The sequence below is a fragment of the Mytilus californianus genome, unplaced genomic scaffold (genome assembly GCF_021869535.1).
Source record: "Mytilus californianus isolate M0D057914Y unplaced genomic scaffold, xbMytCali1.0.p SCAF_7, whole genome shotgun sequence".
Classification (NCBI taxonomy): Eukaryota; Metazoa; Mollusca; class Bivalvia; order Mytilida; family Mytilidae; genus Mytilus; species Mytilus californianus.
In genome coordinates, this window is record NW_026262723.1 from 75,171,129 (window position 1) to 75,196,188 (window position 25,060).

The 25,060-nt window shown below is 32.1% G+C and overlaps 1 protein-coding gene across 1 annotated transcript; it reads left to right on the top strand.

Annotated features, from left to right (window-relative positions):
- Positions 1–384: 384 nt before the first annotated feature.
- LOC127708491 (transcription factor A, mitochondrial-like) lies at positions 385–23,855 on the top strand. The gene is made up of 10 exons (XM_052213379.1): positions 385–486; positions 4,048–4,196; positions 5,145–5,218; positions 8,373–8,534; positions 10,412–10,510; positions 13,705–13,761; positions 15,229–15,348; positions 16,099–16,170; positions 16,596–16,634; positions 19,587–23,855. Exons 1-10 carry the CDS (start codon positions 395–397, stop codon positions 19,737–19,739), a joined length of 1,017 nt encoding a protein of 338 aa, XP_052069339.1. The 5' UTR covers positions 385–394; the 3' UTR covers positions 19,740–23,855.
- Positions 23,856–25,060: the final 1,205 nt, after the last annotated feature.

Genomic DNA, 25,060 nt, shown 5'->3' on the forward strand with positions numbered 1-25,060 from the left:
GGGGGGGGGGGCAGAAGGATTTTTGCGACATTTTGTTTTGCAGAATATTAATTCCCATCCTGTCTCGTGCAAATTTACTTATTTTCAGTTAGTATTTATTTTCAGAATCCTCCTCTTTCGTTTTGTACAACAATCCATAAAGTTTTTCGAACTAAATCTGAAAACCGAATATTGTTTTAACAAAAAGAAGCCGTAAATACCAAAAAATCAAAACTACAACACGTTTATAATAAAATCAATCTAAGTAGAGAATATGATACACGTATGTTTCTGCATATTTTTTAATTTTACATTACATAGAAGAAGATGGACGCAAAAAATACCTTGGATGGTCACATGATTAGAAACAATATTGTATTTTGGTATTTAGCCTCACCATTCTGACCTACAAAAAATGGCGCTATTAGCAACATGTGCCAAGTCTGGAACATTTGCATTTTCAAAATTTTGTGTATTTAAACTTTATCCCTCTAGTTATAGCATTGGGTAAGACATGCATGGTGTTTCTTTTTACAAGAAGAACCGAATAACTGACACAACATGGCTTTTCAGCAAAATATCATATAGAGACAACTCTCACCTTACATCACCGGTTTCCAAATGTCGTTAAGAAATATTAATCAAATTATGCATTACATATTTAGGAAGATAGGTCTATTTTCTACTTTTTATGTTTATATTTCTCTGTACCTGCTCTCTGACAACTTGGATTATAATTAGCTTGGTCTATACCAAAAATTATCCATCTTACAAACATGGCATAAAACAAACCCAAAGACTATAAACTTGGATTTCTAGAAGAATTTTAGTATGACGAACGATGTTATTTGCTATATTTGAAATTTATTACCAGTCTTAATAATTAAATTAGTTTAATTTTTAACAGATTACTTTAAAGAATCATCATAAATAACATTTACAAGATAAAAAAAAAAAAGAAAATTAAGAATTATTAACAGCTAATATTGAAAAGTTACCACTTACATTTTTTCTTTTCTTTTTTTTGATTGTGTATCATATGCATGACTTATTGAATAAACAGGACCTGATAACATCTGAATACTGCCACCAGTATAGTAGACACCTTTTTAATTACCTTTAAATTAATTACTGGCACATGTACTGTTGACATTTTTGTATTCCCCTTTGAACTAATTACAGGCATATGTACTGTTGACACCATTTTTATCACCTTTAAACAAATTACTGGTATATGTATTTGTTGACACCTTTTCAATCACCCATAAAACTAAGTGAGAACATAACAATAATAGACTGTTTTCATTTTACCGACTTTTGACTCTGAAGTATATAGTTTTTCGAAAAGCATTTAAAAGAAGTAAAATCAAGCTTGCAATCTCCTATTTATGGAAAAAAAACTATAAGGCCAAAATAATTAAATTGTGTTTCCGATTTCCTGACCCTACCTCTGATTCCGACGCCGACCCTAAACTTCTTATTGATGATATGAAAAAAGAATAAAAAAAACGGATTTTTCGGTCTTTCCCCAGATCCGATTATTCGTTAAGAATACTATTAATCTTCAAAGCGTTTGATAATTTCGACTAATACACATAAGTAAAGCGTATCAAGAACCAGATTTGAATAAACTAGCATGGCTTGTCGTTACTGTGGAACCGTAGCTTGTAGGTCCTTATGATATTGTTTGACAATTCTGGACCATCCGCACAAATTAGAAAACATGATAAAGACCATTACAGTTACGGTTCCACAGCTAGTCTTGTCGCCATCCGTGCAGGTTATTAGCCATCAAATTATGCAAAATACGATCACATGTACGCAAAAAAATATAATGACATCGTTTCTAGATACTTATGAAATGTTGAACCTTTTTGAAGAACATCATGATGAACCTATAGATTAAACAAATATGAAGCTGGTATATTTTGCTCAACTTCTTTGGACCAAAAGTTAGAATCGTTCCCAAGGTTGGACAGACAGTATCTGTTGGTGAATTATAGACAAACTTATTTAGAGTGTAACATGTTCAATTTACTGCTAAAACCAATGCAGCTATTGTTGTAAAAAACACTCTTGCGAATGTTGTACAAAATTGTGCTCAAGACGCAGCATTAACGCCTGTCAATGACTTTGAGAAGTTGAGTTAATGATGACAGGAGGCAAACAACTGGTTGGGAACAAATGTTGTTTCTGCAAATAATATAAATATGTGCCCTTTAGCATGTTTAGTATTTTGAACTGTTTTTTTTTTTAAATATATTGTATATCACTTGAAATTTACCCCTCGTATAAGGGATACTCATTACATTGAGGGGTTCTTCCCAACCTGAACAATGTGTAACAAAAAAAGAGAAAAAGAAGCTTTCCACAGTAGGCAGACATGGTGTATGATTCATGTTCATTTATAAATGAATCTGCCCAGGCACCATGTCACTTTTATTCTTTTTATATTTTTCTCTGGCTGGTCCCATTAAAATTTATACAAGAAAAGGAAAAAAATCATGTATTTATATCAGCAATTTATTTGACCAGCATATTAAGAACAAGATTTAACATTCTCACTCATCAAAACCTGGAATTTTAATATTGTTAGAACCACCCACTCTTCCAAAATCACATTCTGTCTAACAGCAAAACACATCTTTATATGAGCTGATAGAAATCGACCTTATGCAAATGAATATCAATACATCTGACAACCATTTTTCGGAGTTGAAAAAATTTCTATGCAAAGTCTGTAACTGTTTGAAAATTGAGTTGATATAAGAACCCTACAAAATAGACCAAAATCCATCTTTTATTATGTATTTGAATGTTCCAAATTCAGTCAAAGTCTTACAAATGTACACATGCACTTGCTTAAAGTTGATTTCTATCCGACACAGGTCATATATCAAATAAAGAGGGTGCAAGGGTAGAGTATTACCCTCGAAACATCATAATCAACATCTTCTTAGCATTGGTTCACAATGCTATCGAGGGGTAATAATCTGCTCTCACACGTACCCTATGTGTCATATACATTGTTAAGTTCGACTAGGCCACACATAATAACATACCACGATTTTTCACTGCCATATTTGGTTTAAGATAATTGATTGGCAAGAACATATTCCGTATTTAGGCCCATGAAATGAATAAAATTTGCATTAAAGTTTATTGTCATATTTCTGACACAGAACTAAAACAGAAAATTAAAAATGCAGTCATTCCCAAGGTCCGTCAGACATGTGGCAATGTCCAGTAATAAATGGTTTGGTCCAGTAAAATGTCATCAATTACTGGACCAAATGACCAGTGTAGATTTAAGAATTTTGTAATACTCATAATTTAAAAGACTGCTAAAATGCTGAGTTGACCAGTAAAGCTTGAAGAATTACTGGAGAAAAGACCACTGTGGTCCCAAAAAACCTTCGGAACCTCTGAAATGCTATAGATTTAAGGTCTATTCTAAATATTAAAGAATCCGGCAAAGGGTGGCACTGATTTGGAACTTTTTTTTCTGCTGTCAACAATAAAAAAAAAAATGTTTTCATAAGATAAAACATTTTACCTACCTACCCTACCTAATTTGTTTGGAGGTGAAATAGGAAACACACTATTTATTTTGGCCTAAACAACAAATTCATCAGAAAATATTTGATTTTTCCTGAAATTGCACTGATTGTAAGCTTGATTTTACTTCTTTTAGTCACCTACAGTTTTCAAACCAGATCCTTGAAACTTTAAAGTGAATTTGTAAATGTAGTTGAAAAGAATTGATATGCTATGCCATATAACTGAATCTCTATGACACTATAATACCTACATGTACTGTGCAAATCACTTAACCAAAAAGTGCTCTTTCTTCTTGGCTTCATTTCTCACATTTACAGTGAGAACTTCAACAAGGAACGAAAGCTCACACCTGACTATGTTCAAAACAGAGGCTACCAATTATTTTTAACTACACTTGTGTATTGTCAGGTTGTGTAAAATGTTGTACAATTCTAAAATTCAAGGGAGATATGATTTACTGAATTATACTTTGCAATATATTGATTTATATATTATTTCTTTTCACAGGTTATGTATAAACAGAAACTATGTAACAAAGAAAGACAAGATTGATATTCACAGTCTGCCCAAGGCTCCAAAAAGACCAATGACATCTTATTTGGAATTCTATAAAAATCATTATAGTGAGATTGTAGAAAATAATAATCTTCAAACAGGTAGGCATTGACAGTAACATGAGTAAATAATGTTTTTATGCCTCTTAATGCCACAATGCATAGTTTTATCCATGTAAACAAATGTATAGCATTTCCTCATTTTGGAATAAAACAACTGTCCACACAATTAATTACATAATTCATTTAGCTTGATACAAATCATTTTCCATAATGAGAAGCAAACCTTCATTATCCATCAAATAAATCATTGATCTTATTGTGAATACATTTTCAAATCATTCAGTGATATCAAAAATGACCACCATTTGTTAGCATGTACAGTAGAAAACCAAAAAGATTTTTTTTTATTGATTTTGGCAGTGATGCTCCAATTTCAGAGTTACTTTATATATATTGTTGTCTAGACATCAACTGAGACTGCTAGTTCTGAACTTCAGATTTTATTGAACTAGCACAAAGAATTTGATTATAAAACATTGGAGGAAGGCTTTTTATTTGTACCTTAACCTACATTTTCAGTAAAAGTAATCTTCATTAAGAAAAATTAAATAATAGACAATAGGGAAGACATCTTAGAATAAGGGTTTTAACAGTTAAGTAATCTTAAGCAGACATGTTTTAGGGAAGTTTTAGAATTTATAATAGCTTATTTAATAAGTGTTAGATTCTGGATGAGGTATGTTGACGTGGTAATCCAATATTGTTTGTTTCTTCAGACATGCGTATCAGCCACATGTTAAATCAGTAGAATTTTAAACCAGATCTTTATAATCTTTTTGAATATATTGTCCATGATTATTGTCAGGTAATGATTGATGTATGATTCTTCCACTATGTAAGTATTGGACAGTTACAAAATGAATTCACGGACAGCAATCGTTTCAGATGGAGAAAATAGCTCTTAAGGACCAGTCAGATGAAACATCATTGATAGAACTAAAATGATTGAATGATGAATTCTAATTTCTACACATTGCTATTTTTAAGACAAAAAGAAAGCATCAAAAGCTGTACAGATATGTAGTGGTATGTGGGAATCTTTAGACGATGTTACAAGGAAGGTAAAATAGAATTACTGCATGTATTTGATCCTATGAACAAAATAAATCTTGATATTTTTAACTCAATTACATTAGCATCAAAATACTTTTTCTTATTTTCAAGATTTTGAAGCCTCACTGCCTAAGTTGTACTTGTTAGATTTAGAGTAGATGTATTGTTCGAATGTTGTGTAATGTTAAGTTTGATGGTCAAGTGAGTTTAGAAAAACTCACAAAGAGGTATCCACTCCCATATACATGTACAAAATGAATATGCAGTAGCATGTCATGTCTTGCATGTCAACATTTATGTGCAGTCTGTGTTAAGTTTTATAAAACATCAATAGCTTTGTCAAAACTACATGTAATTTTATTATAAAAAAAATGGACAAAAGGTTCTTCATGATTAAGAAATAGCGTTTGAAGAAAAGGTTTAATTTTTATACGCCCGTTTACGGGGCGTATTATGGTATACCGCTGTCTGTCTGTCCGTCCGTCTGTCCGTCCGTCAGTTGTCAACATGTTGGACATTAATTCAAAAACACTATAACCAATATGCATTAAACTTTGGTGAATTGTTTATATCTATTGACGTGAGCTCCCTTTCGTTTTTTATAAATTTCGTATATACTGTTTCCGAGTTTTGAGGTTTTTTTCATTAAAAAAGGGAGGATTTTCCAGCTTTCGGACAATAACTCAAAAACAATTTCACCAATTTGCATGAAACTTTTGTGAATTGCTTATATCTATTGACCTGAGTTCCCTTTCGTTTTTTATAAATTTCGGATTTACCGTTTCCGAGTTTTGGGGTTTTATTCATTAAAAAAGGGGGGATTTTCCAGTTTTCGGACAATAACTCAAAAACAATTTCACCAATTTGCATGAAACGTTGTGAATTGTTTATATCTATTGACGTGAGCTCCCTTTCGTTTATTATAAATTTCGAATTTACCGTTTCCGATTTATGGGGTTTTATTCATTACAAAAAGGGGGATTTTCCAGTTTTCGTACAATAACTCAAACTTTGGTAAATTGTTTATATCTATTTTTGTAAGCTCCCTTTTGATTTTTATAAATTTTCGAATTTAGGTTTCCGAGTTATAAGATTTTATTTGTTTATAGTCTGACAACAGATTTACTAAGCATTGCACAACAGCACAGTGTATTGCACAACAGCAAGAAATCTTTAATTGAATATAAATTCAATTCATATAACCAATTTCGAGTTCTTTGACTACATTTATTCAGAAACCTATAATATGTCAAATATTGAATTACAATCCAAATTCAGACCTCTATCAAGCTTGAATATTGTGTCCATTTTTGCCCCAACTGTTCAGGGTTGGACCTCTGCGGGCGTATCCAGCTGCGCTCAGCGAAGCAGTTTATTATATTTTGCGGTCGTATATTGGTATGACGTTGGCGTCGTCTGAAGACACATTGGTTTTCGCACTTTAACTTTAGTTTAAGTGAATGGATCTCTATGAAATTTTACCATAAGGTTCAATACCACAAAAGGAAGGTTGGGATTGATTTTGGGGGTTATGTACCAACAGTTAAGGAATAAGGGGCAAAAAAGGGGCCAAAAATAAGCATTTTTGTAACTTCCAGACATAAGTTGTGTGTTAGTGTATGGATCTCTCTGACATTGTACCACAAGGTTCCATATCACAAAGGGAATGCTGGGATTGATTTTTGGGGTAATTGCCTCAAAATATTAGTAAATTAGGGGCAAAAAAAAGGTGCAAAAAACAAGCATTTTTCTAGTTTCATAACAATAACTTGTGTGTAAGTGTATGGATCTTTCTGAAATTGTACTACAAGGTTCCATATCCCATAGGGAAAGCTGGAATTGAGTTTGGGGGTAATTGCTCAAAACATTTAGGAATAAGGGGCCAAAAATAAGCATTTTTCTAGTTTCCAGACAATAACTTGTGTTCAAGTGTATGGATCTCTCTGAAATTGTACTGCAAGGTACCATACCACAAAGGGAAGGCTGGGATTGATGTTGGTGGTAATTGCCTCAAAATTTTAGGAATTAGGGGCCAAAAAGGGGCAAAAAACAAGCATTTTTCTAGTTTCAGGACAATAACTTGTGCGTAAGTGTATGGATCTTTCTGAAATTGTACTACAAGGTTCCATATCACATAGGGAAAGCTGGAATTAAGTTTGGGGGTAATTGCCCAAAACGTTTAGGAATAAGGGGCCAAAAATAAGCTTTTTTCTAGTTTCCAGACAATAACTTGTGTTCAAGTGTATGGATCTCTCTGAAATTGTACTGCAAGGTACCATACCACAAAGAGAAGGCTGGGATTGATGTTAGTGGGAATTTGCCTCAAAATTTTAGGAATTAGGGGCCAAAAAGGGGCAAAAAACAAGCATTTTTCTAGTTTCAGGACAATAACTTGTGTGTAAGTGTATGTATCTTTATGAAATTGTACTACAAGGTTCCATATCACAAAGGGAAAGCTTGGTTTGAGTTTGGGGGTAATTGCCCTAAATGTTTAGGAATTTGGGGCCAAAAAGGGGCCAAAAAACAAGCATTTTTCTAGTTTCCAGACAATAACTTGTGTTCAAGTGTATGGATCTCTCTGAAATTGTACTGCAAGGTACCATACCACAAAGGGAAGGCTGGGATTGAGTTTAGGGGTGATGAATCATAAGGGGGTTCAAAAAATTGGGGGGGGATTTTTTTTTCCTTTTTTTCTTTTTTTTTTTCTTTAAAATTTTCCATTTTAAATTGGTTATTTCTGATTTATATATAAAAGCAAATAATAATGATATGGTTTGAATAGGTAAATTAAAATTTTTTAAGTTCTTAGACCACATTCATTCTGTGTCAGAAACCTATGCTGTGTCAAATATTTAATCACAATCCAAATTCAGTGCTGTATCAAGCTTGAATGTTGTGTCCATACTTGCCCCAACTGTTCAGGGTTCGACCTCTGCGGTCATATCAAGCTGCGCCCAGCAGAGCATTTTATTAAGTTTATTTTCTATATTTTACTGATAAATGGACTTATCTTATTGTAGTCAACATTACAGCAGCAATTGGAGGAGAGACACAGGGTTCTTTTTTGTTTACAAATTTATTTTAAAACTTACGAATTTACTGTAAAGCAAGCAAAATATTTTTTAATGTCAGCATTTTTATTTGGTCTTTTGATATTTAAAGGGGTATCAAGACCGTGCAAAGGTAAGATTAGAAGCTTATAAGGAGGAAATGCAAAAGTTCAAAGATAGTCTTACTGCTGAACAAAAGGAATTACTGAAGGAAGCAAAGAGACAGAAAAGAGAAGAAAAGGTGAAAAAGAAGGAGAAAAAAGAAGAAAAACATGTATGCATTATAAACATTTAAATAGAGATTAATTGCCTCAGACCCATCTGTCCATCTCCATTATAAAAATGTTAGCAGAAAATATTCCCACATGGTTATATTACAATTACTTACAGATTAATGCTAATTATATAATTATACTACCACTAACTGGAGTTGGGATATAGAGGGATACTAGAAAAAACTGGGTTCGTGTTTCTCAAACTGTTTTTATGCACTGATGCATTATGTTGATAGTTTTTATTAGTTTGTCAGTTCTTCTTCCATAGGAGTTTGAATGTCCAATTAGTAGCTTCTGTCTCTGTGTTACACAGGTGCTCCTAGAACGGAGGAAATAACTCAGAGAAGAAGAAGACAACCTAGAACACTGATGATTAAAACATTTCTCAGTGGTGCTAGTTTGTAGTATTTCTTTTTTTTCGAAAGGTGCGAGTCAAGTTCTGTCTCTGTGTGATACGGGTGCTCCAAGAACGGAGGAAATAACTAAGAGAAGACAATCTAGAACTCTGATGATTTAAAACATTTTTCATTGGTGCAAGTTTGTAGTATTTTTATGCCCCCGCCGAAGCGGAGGGGGCATTAAGTTTTACCCTTGTCCGTCTGTCCTGTCCGTATGTACGTACACGTACCGTACGTCCCAAAATTGGTTTCCGTTCTCTAACTTATGTTTGCCTCGACCAAATGTTATCACACTTATACACAATGCTTATTACCACAAAACACAGATCAAGTTTGAATTTTGGTGGCGTCACTTTAACCGTTCTTGAGTTATGCCCCTTTATGAATGGAAAAATTGCAAAATTTTTCATTTCCGTTCTCTAACTTAAGTTTGCCTCAACCAAATGTTAGTTGTGTGAATTTAAGAGCTATAATCAGAGTTAATAGTTAAAAATTGTAAATCATTGACACTTATTTACACATTAGTAAAATCTGATATCTGAAATTGTTGAGAAAGCAAGTTTTCTTTCATACTGAAAAATAATGTTACAAAACCACCAGAAACATAAGAATGTTTTGGATGTTCACACTTCTTATGCCTTTAACATCTAGTTTCTGTGTATTAAAGTTCCAAGGAAAAGTTTAGGATATGGTGTTCATGACACAAAATCACTACAATAACATACACTTGACGAAACAATGCTTTTCATTTCAACGTCAGTGAAGCCTTTAACACCTCACTCTAAGTTCAATACAGCCGCCTGGCACTGATTAGAACTGAATTCTTTACTTGATGTCAGTCATGCTACATCTGTGTACAGCTGCAATGTTATATCCACAAATTTTAAAATCTAAAAAATACTGTAATTCATAAATTGTCATACATGAATTGTCTAACAATCTAATTGCAAAACACAGAAACAGTACAAACACTTAGACATTCACAGACCACACCAAAATATATGTTCAATAACTTGATAGCAATCATTCATAAAACCCCATTTAATTTGGGTGTACTGCATAGCAGTTGCTATTCCTAAACAAATTTTGCCGAAATAGAAAATAATGAACTAGTATAAATACATTGGGATTTTTGATAAAGAGAAAAATAAAGGTAGAAAAAAAATATATTTAATTCTTTATGCATATAATGCAATCAAATTCTAAAATGCTGTTTATTGAGTTTTTTTTGCACTAATAAACTATACAAATATTTTGTCTTACCAGTAAAACAGATTTTGCCATCATCAAAGCCATAATTAATGGCAGCAACTCTTGATGTTTCACAGATGATTCCATTCTGCTATTTAGATAAAATTCTATTATTGGTCATCTGGATTTTTCCATTATAATTTCTTTATAATACAAGGTAATTGGCATTTGAAACAGCTATTTATAGTTACTTCAAATTTTGATTATAAATTTATTTCTTATTTCAGAAGAATGTAGAGCATGGATTACCTAAGAGACCTTTATCGTCATACATGTGTTTTGTGAATAGTAAAATGCCAAATCCATATTCAGATAAGTCTGCTACAGTAAGTATTGACAACAACACCATCTTTAATGCTTTTTTACTTGTAACAACTCTTAATGAAGAGGATGCTGTGAAGAATGAATTAATACAAAGCCATGTCTGAATTGGGAGATTGATAGTTAATTCAAATGGCAATGACTCTCATTAAAAGGGGAGTTAGGCACACTTTAGGTATAAAACCACTAATTCATAGCCCCATTGCTTTCTATGTTAAATTCTGCAATTTCAAGCATAAATGGCTACTTTGTCTTAAGTTCAAATAAAGTGGCAGTTATTTCATGTCAAAACTGTACCTTATGCTGACTTGTGCTGAAAAAATCAACATACCTTTAATTGCATATTAGAGCGTACTGGTTCCTGGAAGTTTGATAGTACAAAAACAGGAACTTCTGATCTGAACAACAGGCCAAATGAGCCCTCCTATTAAAATTTCATATACTTCTTTATTATTCAAATAAAACTTTCAACAAGGGTTCTACAGTGATCCCAAGTCCCCAAGCTTTCATTTGATTTGATACTAAAACTACCCAAATATTCCCACTATTGACAAAGATACAGCTATGCGTAGGAACTATTTTGTTTAAAATATGTACTACTTTCTTGTATGTTCTTTCCGACCAGGCCTGAATTAGTGGTTCTATACCTTTAAGACTTGAGCAACTCACTAGTTATACTTGAAAGTGCTGGTACACATGAACCAAGTCATAGCTATAACATTCAATTTCTAATTGTTCACATAGCCAGTACATATGGATATTGATTTATTTGATATGCTTTTATTACTAGAAATAATTTGTAAATTTATTAAAATTTAGACACTTTGTAAAATGAGCATTTTGTAGATGATAGTCATACACTAGAATATTACAAATTTGAATAAAAGTAGATGTGGGGTATGCTAGACAGCAACCCACAAAAACTGGAAAAAAAGACGTGGTCAACATACAATAAGACCATTAGTCTGTATCTGACTATGGAAACATATTACAAAATCTTGTAATGAATAAAGAAAAAGGTGACAGCAGAAAAATCTGTAGTTAATCATTCTAGTTAAAGCTCATTCTAGGTTTGATAGAAATTAACTTGTGGAACTTGGTCTTTAATTTTGGAAATTCATGCATATGAAGAATATTAATGAATTGCAATGTTTCATTCATATTGATGTGTGTGTATTATTTACTAATAATGACCTAGAAATATCTCAGTTGGCAACATTTTAATGGAATTGATGATATGGCTAGTTTCCGAGTAGTAGTTATACGACCGCAAAAAAATTTTTGCGTCATATAATGCTATGATGTCGTCGTCGTCCGAAGACACATTTGGTTTCCAGACAATAACTTTAGTTTAAGTGAATGGATCTCTATGAATTTTTACCAGAAGGTTCAATACCACAAACGGAAGGTTGGGATTGATTTTGTGGGTGATGGTACCAACAGTGTAGGAATTAGGGGCCAAAAAACAAGCATTTTTGTAGTTTCCGGACAATAATTTGTGTGTAAGTGTATGGATCTCTGTGAAATTGTACCACAAGGTTCCATATCACAAAGGGAAGGCTGGGATTGAGTTTGGGGTTAATTGCCCCAAACGTTCAGGAATTAGGGGCAAAAAAGGGGCCGAGAACAAGCATTTTTGTAGTTTCGGGACAATAATTTGTGTTTAAGTGTATGGATCTCTTTAAAATTGAACTACAAGGTTCCATACCATAAAGGGAAGGCTGGGATTGAGTTTGGGGGTAATTACTCCAAAAGGGGGGGGGGGGGTTCAAAAAGTTGGGGGGATTTTTTTTTTCCCAATTTTTTTCGGGGGTTTCATTTTTTTTCTTCAAAATATTTGAAATTTCAAATTTTTGAAATCTTCAGTTGCACAGTATTGCGCAATAGCAAGAAATCTTCATTTGCACAGTATTGCGCAATAGCAAGAAATCTTCAATTGCACAGTATTGCGCAATAGCACAGTATTGGGCAAAAGCAAGAAATCTTCAATTGCACAGTATTGTGCAATTGCACAGTATTGCGCAATTGCACAGTATTGTGCAATAGCACAGTATTGTGCAATATCACAGTATTGCACAATAGCACAGTATTGCACAATAGCACAGTATTGCGCAATAGCAAGAAATCTTCAACTGCACAGTATTGCGCAATAGCAAGAAATCTTCAATTGCACAGTATTGTGCAATATCACAGCATTGCACAATAGCAAGAAATCTTCAACTACACAGTATTGCGCAATAGCAAGAAATCTTCAATTGCACAGTATTGCGCAATAGCAAAAAATCTTCAATTGCACAGTATTGGGCAACAACACAGTATTGCGCAATAGCAAGAATCTTCAGTTGCACAGTATTGCACAATAGCAAGAAATCTACAATTGCACAGTATTGCACAATAGCAAGAAATCTTCAATTGAAAACAAATAACAAATTTTTTAACCAATTTTGATGGGATTAATTAAGTCTTAATTTTTGGGGGTTCTAACCTTGTATAATTTTTTTGGATATTGGGCCCCATTTTTAAATTGGTCTACATTGAGGTCAAAAGGGTCCAAAATTAAACTTTGTTTGATTTCAACTAAAATTAAATTATTGGTGTTTTTTTATATGCTGAATCTAACCATGTTGTTAGATTTTGGATATCAGACCATTCTAGGTAAATTAAATGTCCCTTTTCAAATTTTTAAGATCTTGACCACATTTATTTTGTGTCAGAAACCTATATTATGTCAAAAATTTGATCACAATCCAAATTCAGACAGTATCAAGCTTGAATATTGTGTCCAAACTTGCCCCAACTGTTCAGGGTTCGACCTCTGCGGTCGCATCAGGCTCCGCTCAGCGAAGCATTTTATTATGTTTTGTATTTATACTAATTGTTAATATATTTTCTGTAATGAGGCAAATCTTTGAAGACAGGTCACACAATTCCTGCCACAAAAATATAATGCAAATACATTCTATGTACATGTACATTGTCAAACAGTTGCTTAAAGCTGCAAAATGCAATTTAAACAATTATTTGTTATATCTGAACAGGTTTCATGGAACTATGCTAGTAGAACATGAAACAATTGTGTCTTTGTGCTTCTAAACTTTTTTGTGTTAAAATTATTTCTACAATATGGAAAAAAATGTATGATACTTGACATTTGATCCTTTTCCATTGAAAAAAGATTAATGCTTCTATTCTTTTTAAGGAATATGTGCAAATGCTAGGACATGAGTGGAGAGAATTGTCTAAAGAAGATAAGCAGGTAAAATATGAAAGAAAAATGAAAGTCATAATTATATTATCGGAACACATATCACACTTTTGACTTAGACAGACATAGATTATTTTCTGTCCCTCTTCTCAATAAATACAGATAAGAACATGAAATTTGTATTCTCTATTTAATCAGCTTTTTAAATGACAAGGAATGATAGACATTCAAATTATAGTTATGTGAATTGACTATAGATCTCTGACTGAAAAAGAAAGGATTTCATTATACATGACTGAACTTATTTACAGATTGATGTTAAGACTGTTTTTATGCCCCCGCCGTAGCGGAGGGGGCATTAAGTTTTACCCTTGTCCGTCTGTACATACGTACGTCCCAAAATTGGTTTCCGTTCTCTAACTTTAGTTTGCCTGAACCAAATGTTATGAAACTTATACACAATGCTTATTACCACAAAACACAGATCAAGTTCGAATTTTGGTGGCATCACTTTAACCGTTCTAGAGTTATGCCCCTTTACAAATGAAAAAATTGCTAAATTTTTTGTTTACGTTCTCTATCTTCAGTTTGCTTCAACCAAATGTTATGTAACTTATACACAATGCTTATTACCACAAAACACAGATCAAGTATGAATTTTGGTGGCGTCACTTTTGCTGTTCTAGAGTTATGCCCTCTACAAATGGAAAAACTGCTGAATTTTTCGTTTCCATTCTCTTACTTTAGTTTGCCTCAACCAAATGTTATGAAACTTATACACAATGCTAATTACCACAAAACACAGATCAAGTTCGAATTTTGGTGGCGTCATTTTTGCTGTTCTAGAGTTATGCCCCTCTATAAATGGAAAAATTGCTGAATTTTTCGTTTCTGTTCTCTTACTTTAGTTTGCCTCAACCAAATGTTATGAAACATAAACATTGCTTATTACCACAAACTCAGATCAAGTACAAATTTGGGTAGCGTCACTTTTACAGTTCTTGAGTTATATCCCTTTATAACATTATATGCAAGTGAAGGCATCATCTGTGTCCCATGGACACATTCCCCATTTATTTTATCTTTCTTTTTCTATTCAACTGCAACACAGAATTGCATGTGTCAAATCTCCATGTGTCATGAGAAGTCCCAATATTTCTATTTAAATTTTAAATTCCTTGGAAAACATGTCACCTGTTTTATTATTGAAATGGTGTTTTGGTGTTTTATACACAATATATAAATTAGAATTTTCTAAAAAGTTAAAGATAAATAAAAAATTTATATAATGGTTATTGGGATCTAAAAAAGTGCAAACCTCTTTTAGAAATTTTTCTAGAAATACCCCGTTTATAGGTTTGAAAAGTTGACACGTTGTTACCATTGATGTAAACATACAGGAATAACAAAAACATTTTTGATCTTTTTTCTTGCATTTGACTGCTGTTTTTGAATTTACCCATAAGTGTTCACAAAATAATTAAATTCCAACAATTCTTTACTCAATCATTTTTTCAGTCTTTTGAAGAACTTGCTGCTGAAGCTAGGGAAGAATACAACCTGAAGATGACACAATGGGTTGAAAATATGGTTGAACAAGGAGATGGATCAGATGTAAAAGTGTCATTATTGCAAAAGGTAAAATAAATCCTTTTAAGCTGTAGTCCATTAAAGAATCAGACAGTTTTGAGAATACAATGAAATCAGATGAGTTAGACAATCAGTACCAATCAAATTTTTGTCCCTTTTAAATATCATTTATATTGAAAATGGCATGAAAGCATTCTCAGGCCTTCATTTCTTATGCATTACTTATGATATTTATATCAAAAGTATACATCAGCAAGGCAATGTATGAGGTTGATAGTCTGCGCCATTTAACTATTTTTGCAGGAATTATGCACCTTGGAAAAAGAAATTTTATGGGAAATTGCTTTGTAAGCATTCTCACACCAGCATTTTTAGTAGAATATGTATGAAATGTATTATATAGTAGTTATTGCCATTGGAAGAATAAGATAATGGAACACTGTCCCTACACATATTATTTATACATTGAACATGTGTATTTTAGACACCTAATAAAAAATGGCAAATATGAATTATACATTTGTTGTGCTTTATATGTATGTCAGATTGCATGTGTGTTTGGTAAATTTATTTTGAGACATATGACAAGTGTTCATGAATGACTGTCTGAAGACAACCTTATTCAATTGATTGATTGCCTTGACAACCTTTGATAAGTTGTAGCTGAATTGGGATATATAAGGAAATCCCTTAAGATTTGGCCTCCATTTCAAATGTATGAAGTTTATTCCTAAGCTTTATAATGAGAACTGTAGAAATCCTAAGTTTCACAAATTTTAGATATTTTTGTTATTGCAGGAATTAGAAAAACTAGAAGTTCCAAAGAAAAATACCAGTGGTTACCAAATATACCGACACCATCACAAGGAGGTAAATAGTTTAATTAAATAACTAGTTCTGCCTATATGTACAATCAGTTATAGAAGTGTTGTTAACATACAGATTTACAAGGAAAGAGAAAGGTAACAAAGTTTATTATTAAACAATATATTGTAAAAGAGGGTTAAACAAACCCATCTGATCACCCTCATATTATCTAATTGTTTTTTTTTTATTTCATTGAGTAGACATTTGATCTGTGCTTAATTTATGTGGATCTATGTATAAATATATTTCCTGTTAGCAGAAGGTGATAAACTTTGAATGTCTAAGAAATCTAGATTCTACCAATTTATCATGTGATGTATGATATTTCTCCTCATCAGACAGTCTCACTTTGAAGTAGAGAAATATCATATTGCATGAGATCCTGTGGGGAATCTGTTTATCTTTATACTTTATTCTTTTATTTTTAGGGACCACTATGGAGTACATTATCAGATGAAGAGAAGGAGGTAATAATTATTATTATAAGATATTTCTCTTTTCGTACTTGTTAAAAATATGATTTAAGAAACAATGTGATATACAGGTAAACACTTTTTATATTGGTGGCATAACATTAAACACTTTCAAAAAAACTGTAAATGATAGATTCTTCAAATCTTTGATAGTATTTTATTATTTGTATGTTTATTCTGACTGCTGCATGGTTGACAGCTTTTTGTCCACCGCACAAAGTGTTGAGGGGGACATAAAAATGCCAGGCGACCATCTGTCCGTCCAGTCTTGCTATCACTCTCACCTGTACAATTCTTGCCAGATTTGCATGAAACTTATATCATAGGTTTATATCAGCCATGTCTTGGACAAGTTCAAAAATCAGTGCCAATCAATAATTTTTAAAAGAGTAATGCCCCATGGAAACATTAATTATATGGAAAATTGCATCGTTAGTGCTCTCGTTGGTACAATTCTTGCTAGATTTTTATGAAACTTATATCATAGGTTAATATTAGCAATGTCTTGGACGAGTTTGAAAAACAGTCCCGATCAATTATTTTTAAAAGAGTTGTGCCTCTTGGAAACATTAATTATATGGAAAATTGCATTGTTCGCACTTTCATGTGTTCAATTCTTGCCAGATTTTTATAAAACTTATATCATAGGTTTACATCAGGAATATCTTTGACGAGTTTGAAAATCAGTGCCGATCAATTATTTTTAAAAGAGTTATGTCCCTTGGAAACATTAATTATGTGGAAAATTGCATTGTAAGTGCTCTCATGTGTACAATTATTGCCAGAATTTTATGAAACTTATATCATAGGTTTATATCAGCAATGATTTTGACACTTTCTAAAATACATGCTGATCAAACAGTTTTAATGAGTTATGCCCCTTGGAAATTTTAATTATAATGGAAATCACATTGCATTTGCTCTGAAGCCTTCATTTATCTAAGATATTAATAAAGAGTTTTAGAGAACAAAAAAAAAGGGCTTTTAGTCGAGCCTTCGACTTTTGTCGAAAAAGCGAGACATAGCGATCCTACATTCCGTCGGCGGCGTCCACAAATATTCACTCTGTGGTTAAAGTTTTTGAAATTTTAATAACTTTCTTAAACTATCCTGGATTTCTACCAAACTTGGACAGAAGCTTGTTTATGATCATAAGATAGTATCCAGAAGTAAATTTTGTAAAAATAAAATTCCATTTTGTCCGTATTTTACTTATAAATGGACTTAGTTTTTCTGCCGGTAAATATTACATTCACTCTGTGGTTAAAGTTTTTAAAATTTTAATAACTTTCTTTAAACTATCCTGGGTTTGTACCAAACTTGGACAGCAGCTTGTTTATGATCATAAGATAGTATCTAGAAGTAAATTTTATAAAAAAATAAATCCATTTTTTCCTTATTTTACTTTTAAATGGACTTAGATTTTCTGCCAGAAAACAACACATTCACTCTGTGGTTAAAGTTTTTAAAATTTTAATAACTTTCTTATACTATTTTGGATTTGTACCAAACTTGGACAGAAGCTTGTTTATGATCAAAAGCTAGTATCTAGAAGGAAATTTTGTAAAAAAATAAATCCATTTTTTCCGTATTTTACTTTTAAATGGACTTAGATTTTCTGCCAGGAAACAACATATTCACTCTGTGGTTAAAGTTTTTAAAATTTTAATAACTTTCTTATACTATTTTGGATTTGTACCAAACTTGGACAGAAGCTTGTTTATGATCAAATGCTTGGAAATTTTGTTTTCTTCCAGTTAACATTACATTCAGTCTGCAGTTAAAGTTTTTAAACATTTATTAGATTCATAAACTATCCTGGAATTTTACCAAACTTGGACAGAAGCTTCTTACAATCAAAAGATAGTATCAAGAGGAATATTTTTATTGATTTACTTCCTCATTTTTGTTGAGCCTGCGATTAACAGAAAAAGTAGGCGAGACACTGGGTTCCGCGGAACCCTTACGAATTTTTTTTAGTTATTGCCCTTGTACCTTGGAAAGATAAAATATGTGCAATGCCGGGGACATTGGAACTCTGTTCTTTTATTGAGTTAATATTTACCATCTTTTATCCTCAAATAAGTCCCTTAGCTTTTCAGGCTGCTGCCAACAGTGTCCATGCCATAACATATGAACCCTTCTTCCAATGGGTTTCAAATTATCATATGTTGTTACTGATGACAAAATGAAGGTCTAGTTTGATATTGACAATTTCACTTTTACCGTTTAGGAGTTATGGTCCTTGATCTATTGGAAAATGGTGCTTTATGTCGTTTCCGAACAATTAGTTATGACCCACTTGACCAATGGTTTTCAAATAATGTTGTTACGGATGACAAAATGGAGGTCAAGTTGGATATTGATGATTTTCAATTTTTGCAGCTCATTGTTTTATTTTGGTTTGGAAAAATAAGCCATATTTAATGAAACTAGAGTTTAATTAGTTCTGTATTGATGTTTATTCATCAAGATTAATAAAAATTGAAAGGTTTGAATTCACCGAAAAATTAGTTTATTTCTGCCACATGTTCATGTGCCTGTCGAAAGTCCGGAATCATATATGGTGGTCATCAGTTATATCTAAATACATTTTATTTTTTACTGAGTTTGATGTTAATCCAAAATCTCTGGTTTTGTTTATTGAAATTATTTACAACTTTTCTAGACTTGGGAGAATTTAAAATTTGACTTGTCTATTGTTCAAGAGGTAAAGTGTACTTTGACGTTTTTTTTTTATTTGGCTTCTTTTGTTTTGTTTTGTTACTGACATAGTACCCCACATCTCCCTTTATTGATGTGAGGCTATAATCAAACAAGATTTCCTATTGATATGCAACTCCGTCTGATTCTACATTCACCTCAAGAGTATAGAGTCGGGTAGTACACAGACAAAATGGAAGGGTATATAAAGCAAAAACAAATATTAATAAGTTTTTCTTGTAGAAATGGGTCAAAAAGGCAGTAAAAGATCTACATCGCTACGAAAAAGAAATGGAAGAATGGTACCAAAAGATTGAAGATAAGGGAAAAACTGACTTTGTGGAAGAGATGTTTGAGCTGATTAAAGCAAATAAAAAGAAACCAACGAAAAAATAATCGGCAAAATTTGAAAAAGCTAAAGTGAAGCCCAAGAATCCAAAGACTGAATTGAAAGAGAGTTGATAAAGGTGCGAAATATCATTGTATTCGTTGATCTGGAAAGTCAGGAAAAATGTTCAGTATAAGATGAATGTAGAATTGATTACTTCCACAATTTGTTGTTGTTATCAATTGGTTACTGTTTATATTTTTAATGTAGAACCAAACCACTTGTGGTCATAAGATGGTCTTTTACTTCCCTGATTGTAACCATCAAGCAGCATTATTGTCATGGGAAATAATAGTAACCTTCTTTGGAAGTTCTTATAATTGATAACATGTATGCAAGTTGAAGTCAGATCACCATTCATTTCAGTCTGGAATATGATGCCAGTAAGCACAAACACAAACATAGATGAAAGTTAGGTTGTAACATAGCTTCTTATAATTAAGTGAGTTATGACTGATTCAAATGCAGTGATATTGAAATTTGTGTGTATTGAGGTGAATTTGTATATCAAATGAAAAGATTTTCCTATCAATATTTTATATTATGTTCCTATATACATGAATATATGCTATATATTGAATCCTTAGGATGTTGACATAAGAGAGGGTGTGATAGGATATGTTTAGCCCATCATTGAAAAACAACTGGAACATATTAAAAAATATAATTGATTTGTCAAGTTTGTTACAAAAATGCTTTTATATTTATGTGCTTAAATGTTGATCTATAATTATCAATCATTTCACTTGTGTGCAAATGATAAAATTGAGAATTGACTCTCTTTTAGAATTGAGAACTTCATTTTTGAATTGACATTATCATTTTAAAATATGAAGGTTCTTATATTGTTTTCCACAGATTCATATATATCGGGAAATGGATGCATCATTGTTTTTGGGAGGGAGGGGTTTTACTAATAAAAGGGCAATTAAATAATTTTATCTTACCTCCTCCTATATAGGAAAGATTTGCTGTTATTTTTGTTTTATTATATCTCCTATATAGGAAAGATTTGCTGTTATTTGTGTATTATTATATCTCATAAAGTGTTTGTTATATTGTATGTTTTGACCTGTATTTTTACTGTATGGAGGTCATTGGAGGAATTAACATCATGTGTGTTCATTTTGAGTTATGGATATTGAGTTTATGCTTCCAGTGGTGTTTGTCTATTGTTTCATTTTAACTGGAGGTGTACAACACTCTTAACAGGATAGAAATAATGTGAATGGTCGTATAATGGTTTACAGTAATTGTCTGGCAGTTCAGGATTACAACTACATGAATTGGTCTGAAAATTGAGGAAAATGAATGTAAGGTAGTCCAGGATTATAATTTATATATAGTCCATAACAAATTAATTTTAATGGTCAAGTGAATTAACACCTGACGGTAAAAGCTGGTAGAGTTATCAAGATGGATAATGAGGTATACTGCTATTGTCTTAAAACCTAAAAAATTTAAACAATAAAAACAGTCTACAATATCCTGGTTACCCCAAGGAAATTATTTTATTTTGTCGACATGTTTCATGACTTAAGAATGGCGTCTTCAGTCTGAAAATTGTCAGAAATGAGGCAGTTAAGGACTGATTACTTAAATGGTCTGAAAATTGGTGAAGATTGTGTGGTGTTTGTAGAATTTATGGTACTCATTTGATAATCATGTTAGTGTTATAGTAGAATATACAACAACATTATATCTTGTAACTTGCAGTAAGAAGTCACATGATTTTAAAGATGGGACTGAATTAAGATATAAGTACTAAGAAATATAAAATTGTGAAGATATTGAATTGTAAAAAGATCTAATTGATATTGAAATGCTATTTGCATGCTGTCCGAAAGATTATTTATATTATTACATTAGAATTTATATTAATTTTTATTATTAATAGATATAGCATTCAACTAAAGGCTATTAGTCCTATGTATTTACTTTGACCAAATATGTGTTCATAATAGATCTGGATATTAAACCTGTCTTTTAGACAAGTGTTTGTTACTGTACAGAGCATATAAAATTCTAGATGGAGAATATATTTATGACCACTTTTTATAAAACTACCTGTTACAATTTTGTTTTTTGTATACTTGTAGCTATAGCATAAAATGGTCAACACATATAGACCACTCTCCATCATGTCGCATATTGGATTGTCATTACAATTTTTCCATCAATTACTCTGAAAAAAAAAAAGAGTGCAGCGAAACTGTCAACTACTCAGAATTTGTTTTATATTTCCTGATTTTTTCCTTGTGTGAAAGAAGGGATTGATTTTCCTCTATTCGCAGGAGATGTATGTTCTAGAATTACATTCAGGTTCATTCAATTTAGGTTATTATTACCGGTGATAGTTTCTAAAAAAGAAATATGAATATGCAGTAAGTAGATGTTTAAACATGGTGAATCCCTAGCAGTATTAAACTTTTCTGATTCTTTTAAAACACAATTTGATGATACTGTCTGCCTTACCACATAAAACTTTAATTACCTAAGAATTCTACAGGAACTCATATAAAAAAGCCCTAAGTATTTTATAATAATGTTTATGGCATAATCAGTTGACTCTCGTTATCTCGAAGCCAGCCGGACCAGAGAAATATTTCAAGATACCCGTAGTTTGACTCAAACGAAAACAGGAAGTTTGACAGACCAAGGGACACAACTCTTGCTTAGCATGGTAAAGCTAAAATAAATCCGGATGAATATGGGAAGAGGAATCCATATTCTGGTCTTATATCGATGTATTTGTATGTTATGGTCTTTCATTATTATAATAATTTTTTTTCTCACTTATTTATTTCTTTGAATAGTTACAATTTTTCCCTGTGGCTTTTAGCTGAGAGAGTAATTTCCAATCGATCTTAGTGTTATTTTTAAAGTTATTTAAAGTTGACAAAATTGATCATTCTCGTATACAAGAGATTTTAAAAAAATTAGATTTCTTTTCATTTTCTTTTATCTCAATCTTTTTTTCAAACGAAAAATACAAAAAGATTAAAGACACCAATTGAGTAGTTTTTGTGTGATTCCCAAGGTAAGTCTTAATCCCCACTTTATACACATCCAAGCTCATTAGTGTATGATAACGATTAATTGTTTTTAAAACATTTTAAATAAAAATAAACAAATACACTCGTGGAAAAAACATGTCATAAATCAATACAGTAGTCAGTGACCAGAAATTTAATTTCACGTGTATTGTCAGATTAACTCTTCAATCCATTTAAATCCCAGAGGTCATGTATTGACATATGTGTATTAATTCGAGATAAATAATGAATTTTGAATGATTTTGTTAACCTTGGGACCGTAAATTTAATTCGAGTCAACCGAAATTTCGACTCATCCAATTCGACTCATCAGGAGTCGAAATACATATATTTATATGAAACAAAGTTCGTGACCACGAGTAAACTTCAACTCATCCGAAATTTCGTGTCAACCGAGTTCGAGACAACGAGAGTTAACTGTAATTAATATTTTAAAGACATTTTTTTTTCTATACAGATTTGATATAAAAGAATGGTTACTGTACCAGAATATATCTTGACTAATAACTTTTATATGGGAAAGATATTCAAAGGCCAAACTTGTGACAACTGTTTGATATATTAAACTGAGAAATAACTCATATTGGCCATTTCTTAGATGTTTTATTACCTGGTGTGAAATACAAATGCTTTCTATGGAAAATCTGTCTTTTTAGTAGCTTAAATTTGTGTTATGCATAGATGCATGGTTAGGATATACTCAAATGTAAAATAATTCCTCATCTAAAGAAAATTTAAATGGTTTTTATAGATGGACATTTTAGAAGATGAATAACTAAAACATTTTGATCTGGTGGGGGGGAATATTGTATTATTAATGTAATTGTTGAATGATAGAATGGTGGTGCTACATTTATTTTTAATGCAGAACATACATCCTCTAACACAACCTTAATATATAACTGGTAAAGTGAACTCTGCAGGTATGACATGCACTCCAGTCAAAAAATATTCTAAACCTTTATGAACAACTCCATTCAGAAAAACAGTCTAGATGTTATCAGTATTGTTGATATGTATGTTCCATTTTGTACACTTGTTTTACAAATAAAAGAAAGCACTAATTGATTTATTGTGTGTATTTTCAATGTTCTGTTGACCTGATCAATGCATGAACTAAGGTTTCCAACAAAAACTGCATCTTCATTCTATTGGAAGTCCCTTAAACTTTTATCAATTTCAAGTAACAATTACAAGTACCCGTACATAATTAAATTTTCTTCTTTGTATGTAATTGTGTAATAAGTAGTGTCAGATTATTAACCTGATGACAGAAGAACACTCAATATACTGTCAGTACTAACCAGTAGGGTTCCTGGCATACCTTTTTTCCACTTGCATAGCAGTGATTAATTTATTTGACACATGTTCATCAGTTCAATGTTAAACCTAAGACCTTGTTTGGTTGGTTATTCGACACCATAGTATCATCTGTTAGAAACATAAGAAAGAACTTTCCTTGCCATACAACTGCCTAGGTGGTCTTGTGGTAGTGTGCTCACCTCTAGTGCGGGAGGTGATGGGTTAGAACACTAGCCGGGTCAAACCAAAGACTTTCAAAGTTGGTATTTGCTGCTTCTCAACTAAGCACACAGCTTTAAGGAGTAAGAGCAAAGACTGGTTTGCTCGAAGTCAAAATAATGTGTCTGGGTAAGATGACATGTCTTCCTGCGGACTGCTACCTTGTGAACTAGCACGATAAAAATCCAACTCAGCATGTTGGTATAATACAAAGCAGGGTAAATATTCATATTACATTAACATGTTCTTGTCCTGAATATGCATATTAATTTGCCGCTGGACATTAAGCAGCCATCCATCAGCATCTTTTCATACAACCAGAACTTGTTTTGAAATACTGTGGTACTAACTATTTCTGTATATAGATGCCTTAAGATATGAAGATTCCGTCTGTCATATGTCAATTGTCCTTGACCTCATTTTCATGGTTCAGTGACTACTTGAAAAAAAAGTTAAGATTTTTTGTAATGTTAATTTCTCTCTTATGAGTAATAGGATAACTATCTTTGGTATGTGACTACCTTGCAAGGTCCTCATGCCCTCATTTCATGGATCAGTGAACAAGGTTAAGTTTTAGTGGTCAAGTCCATATTTCAGATACTATAAGCAATAGGTCTACTATATTTGGTGTATGTAATGATTGTAAGGTGTACATGTCAAACTTTTGGCAGGTGTCATCTGACCTTGACCTCATTTTCATGGTTCAGTGGTTAAAGTTTAGTTTTTGTGTTTTAGTCTGTTTTTCTAATACT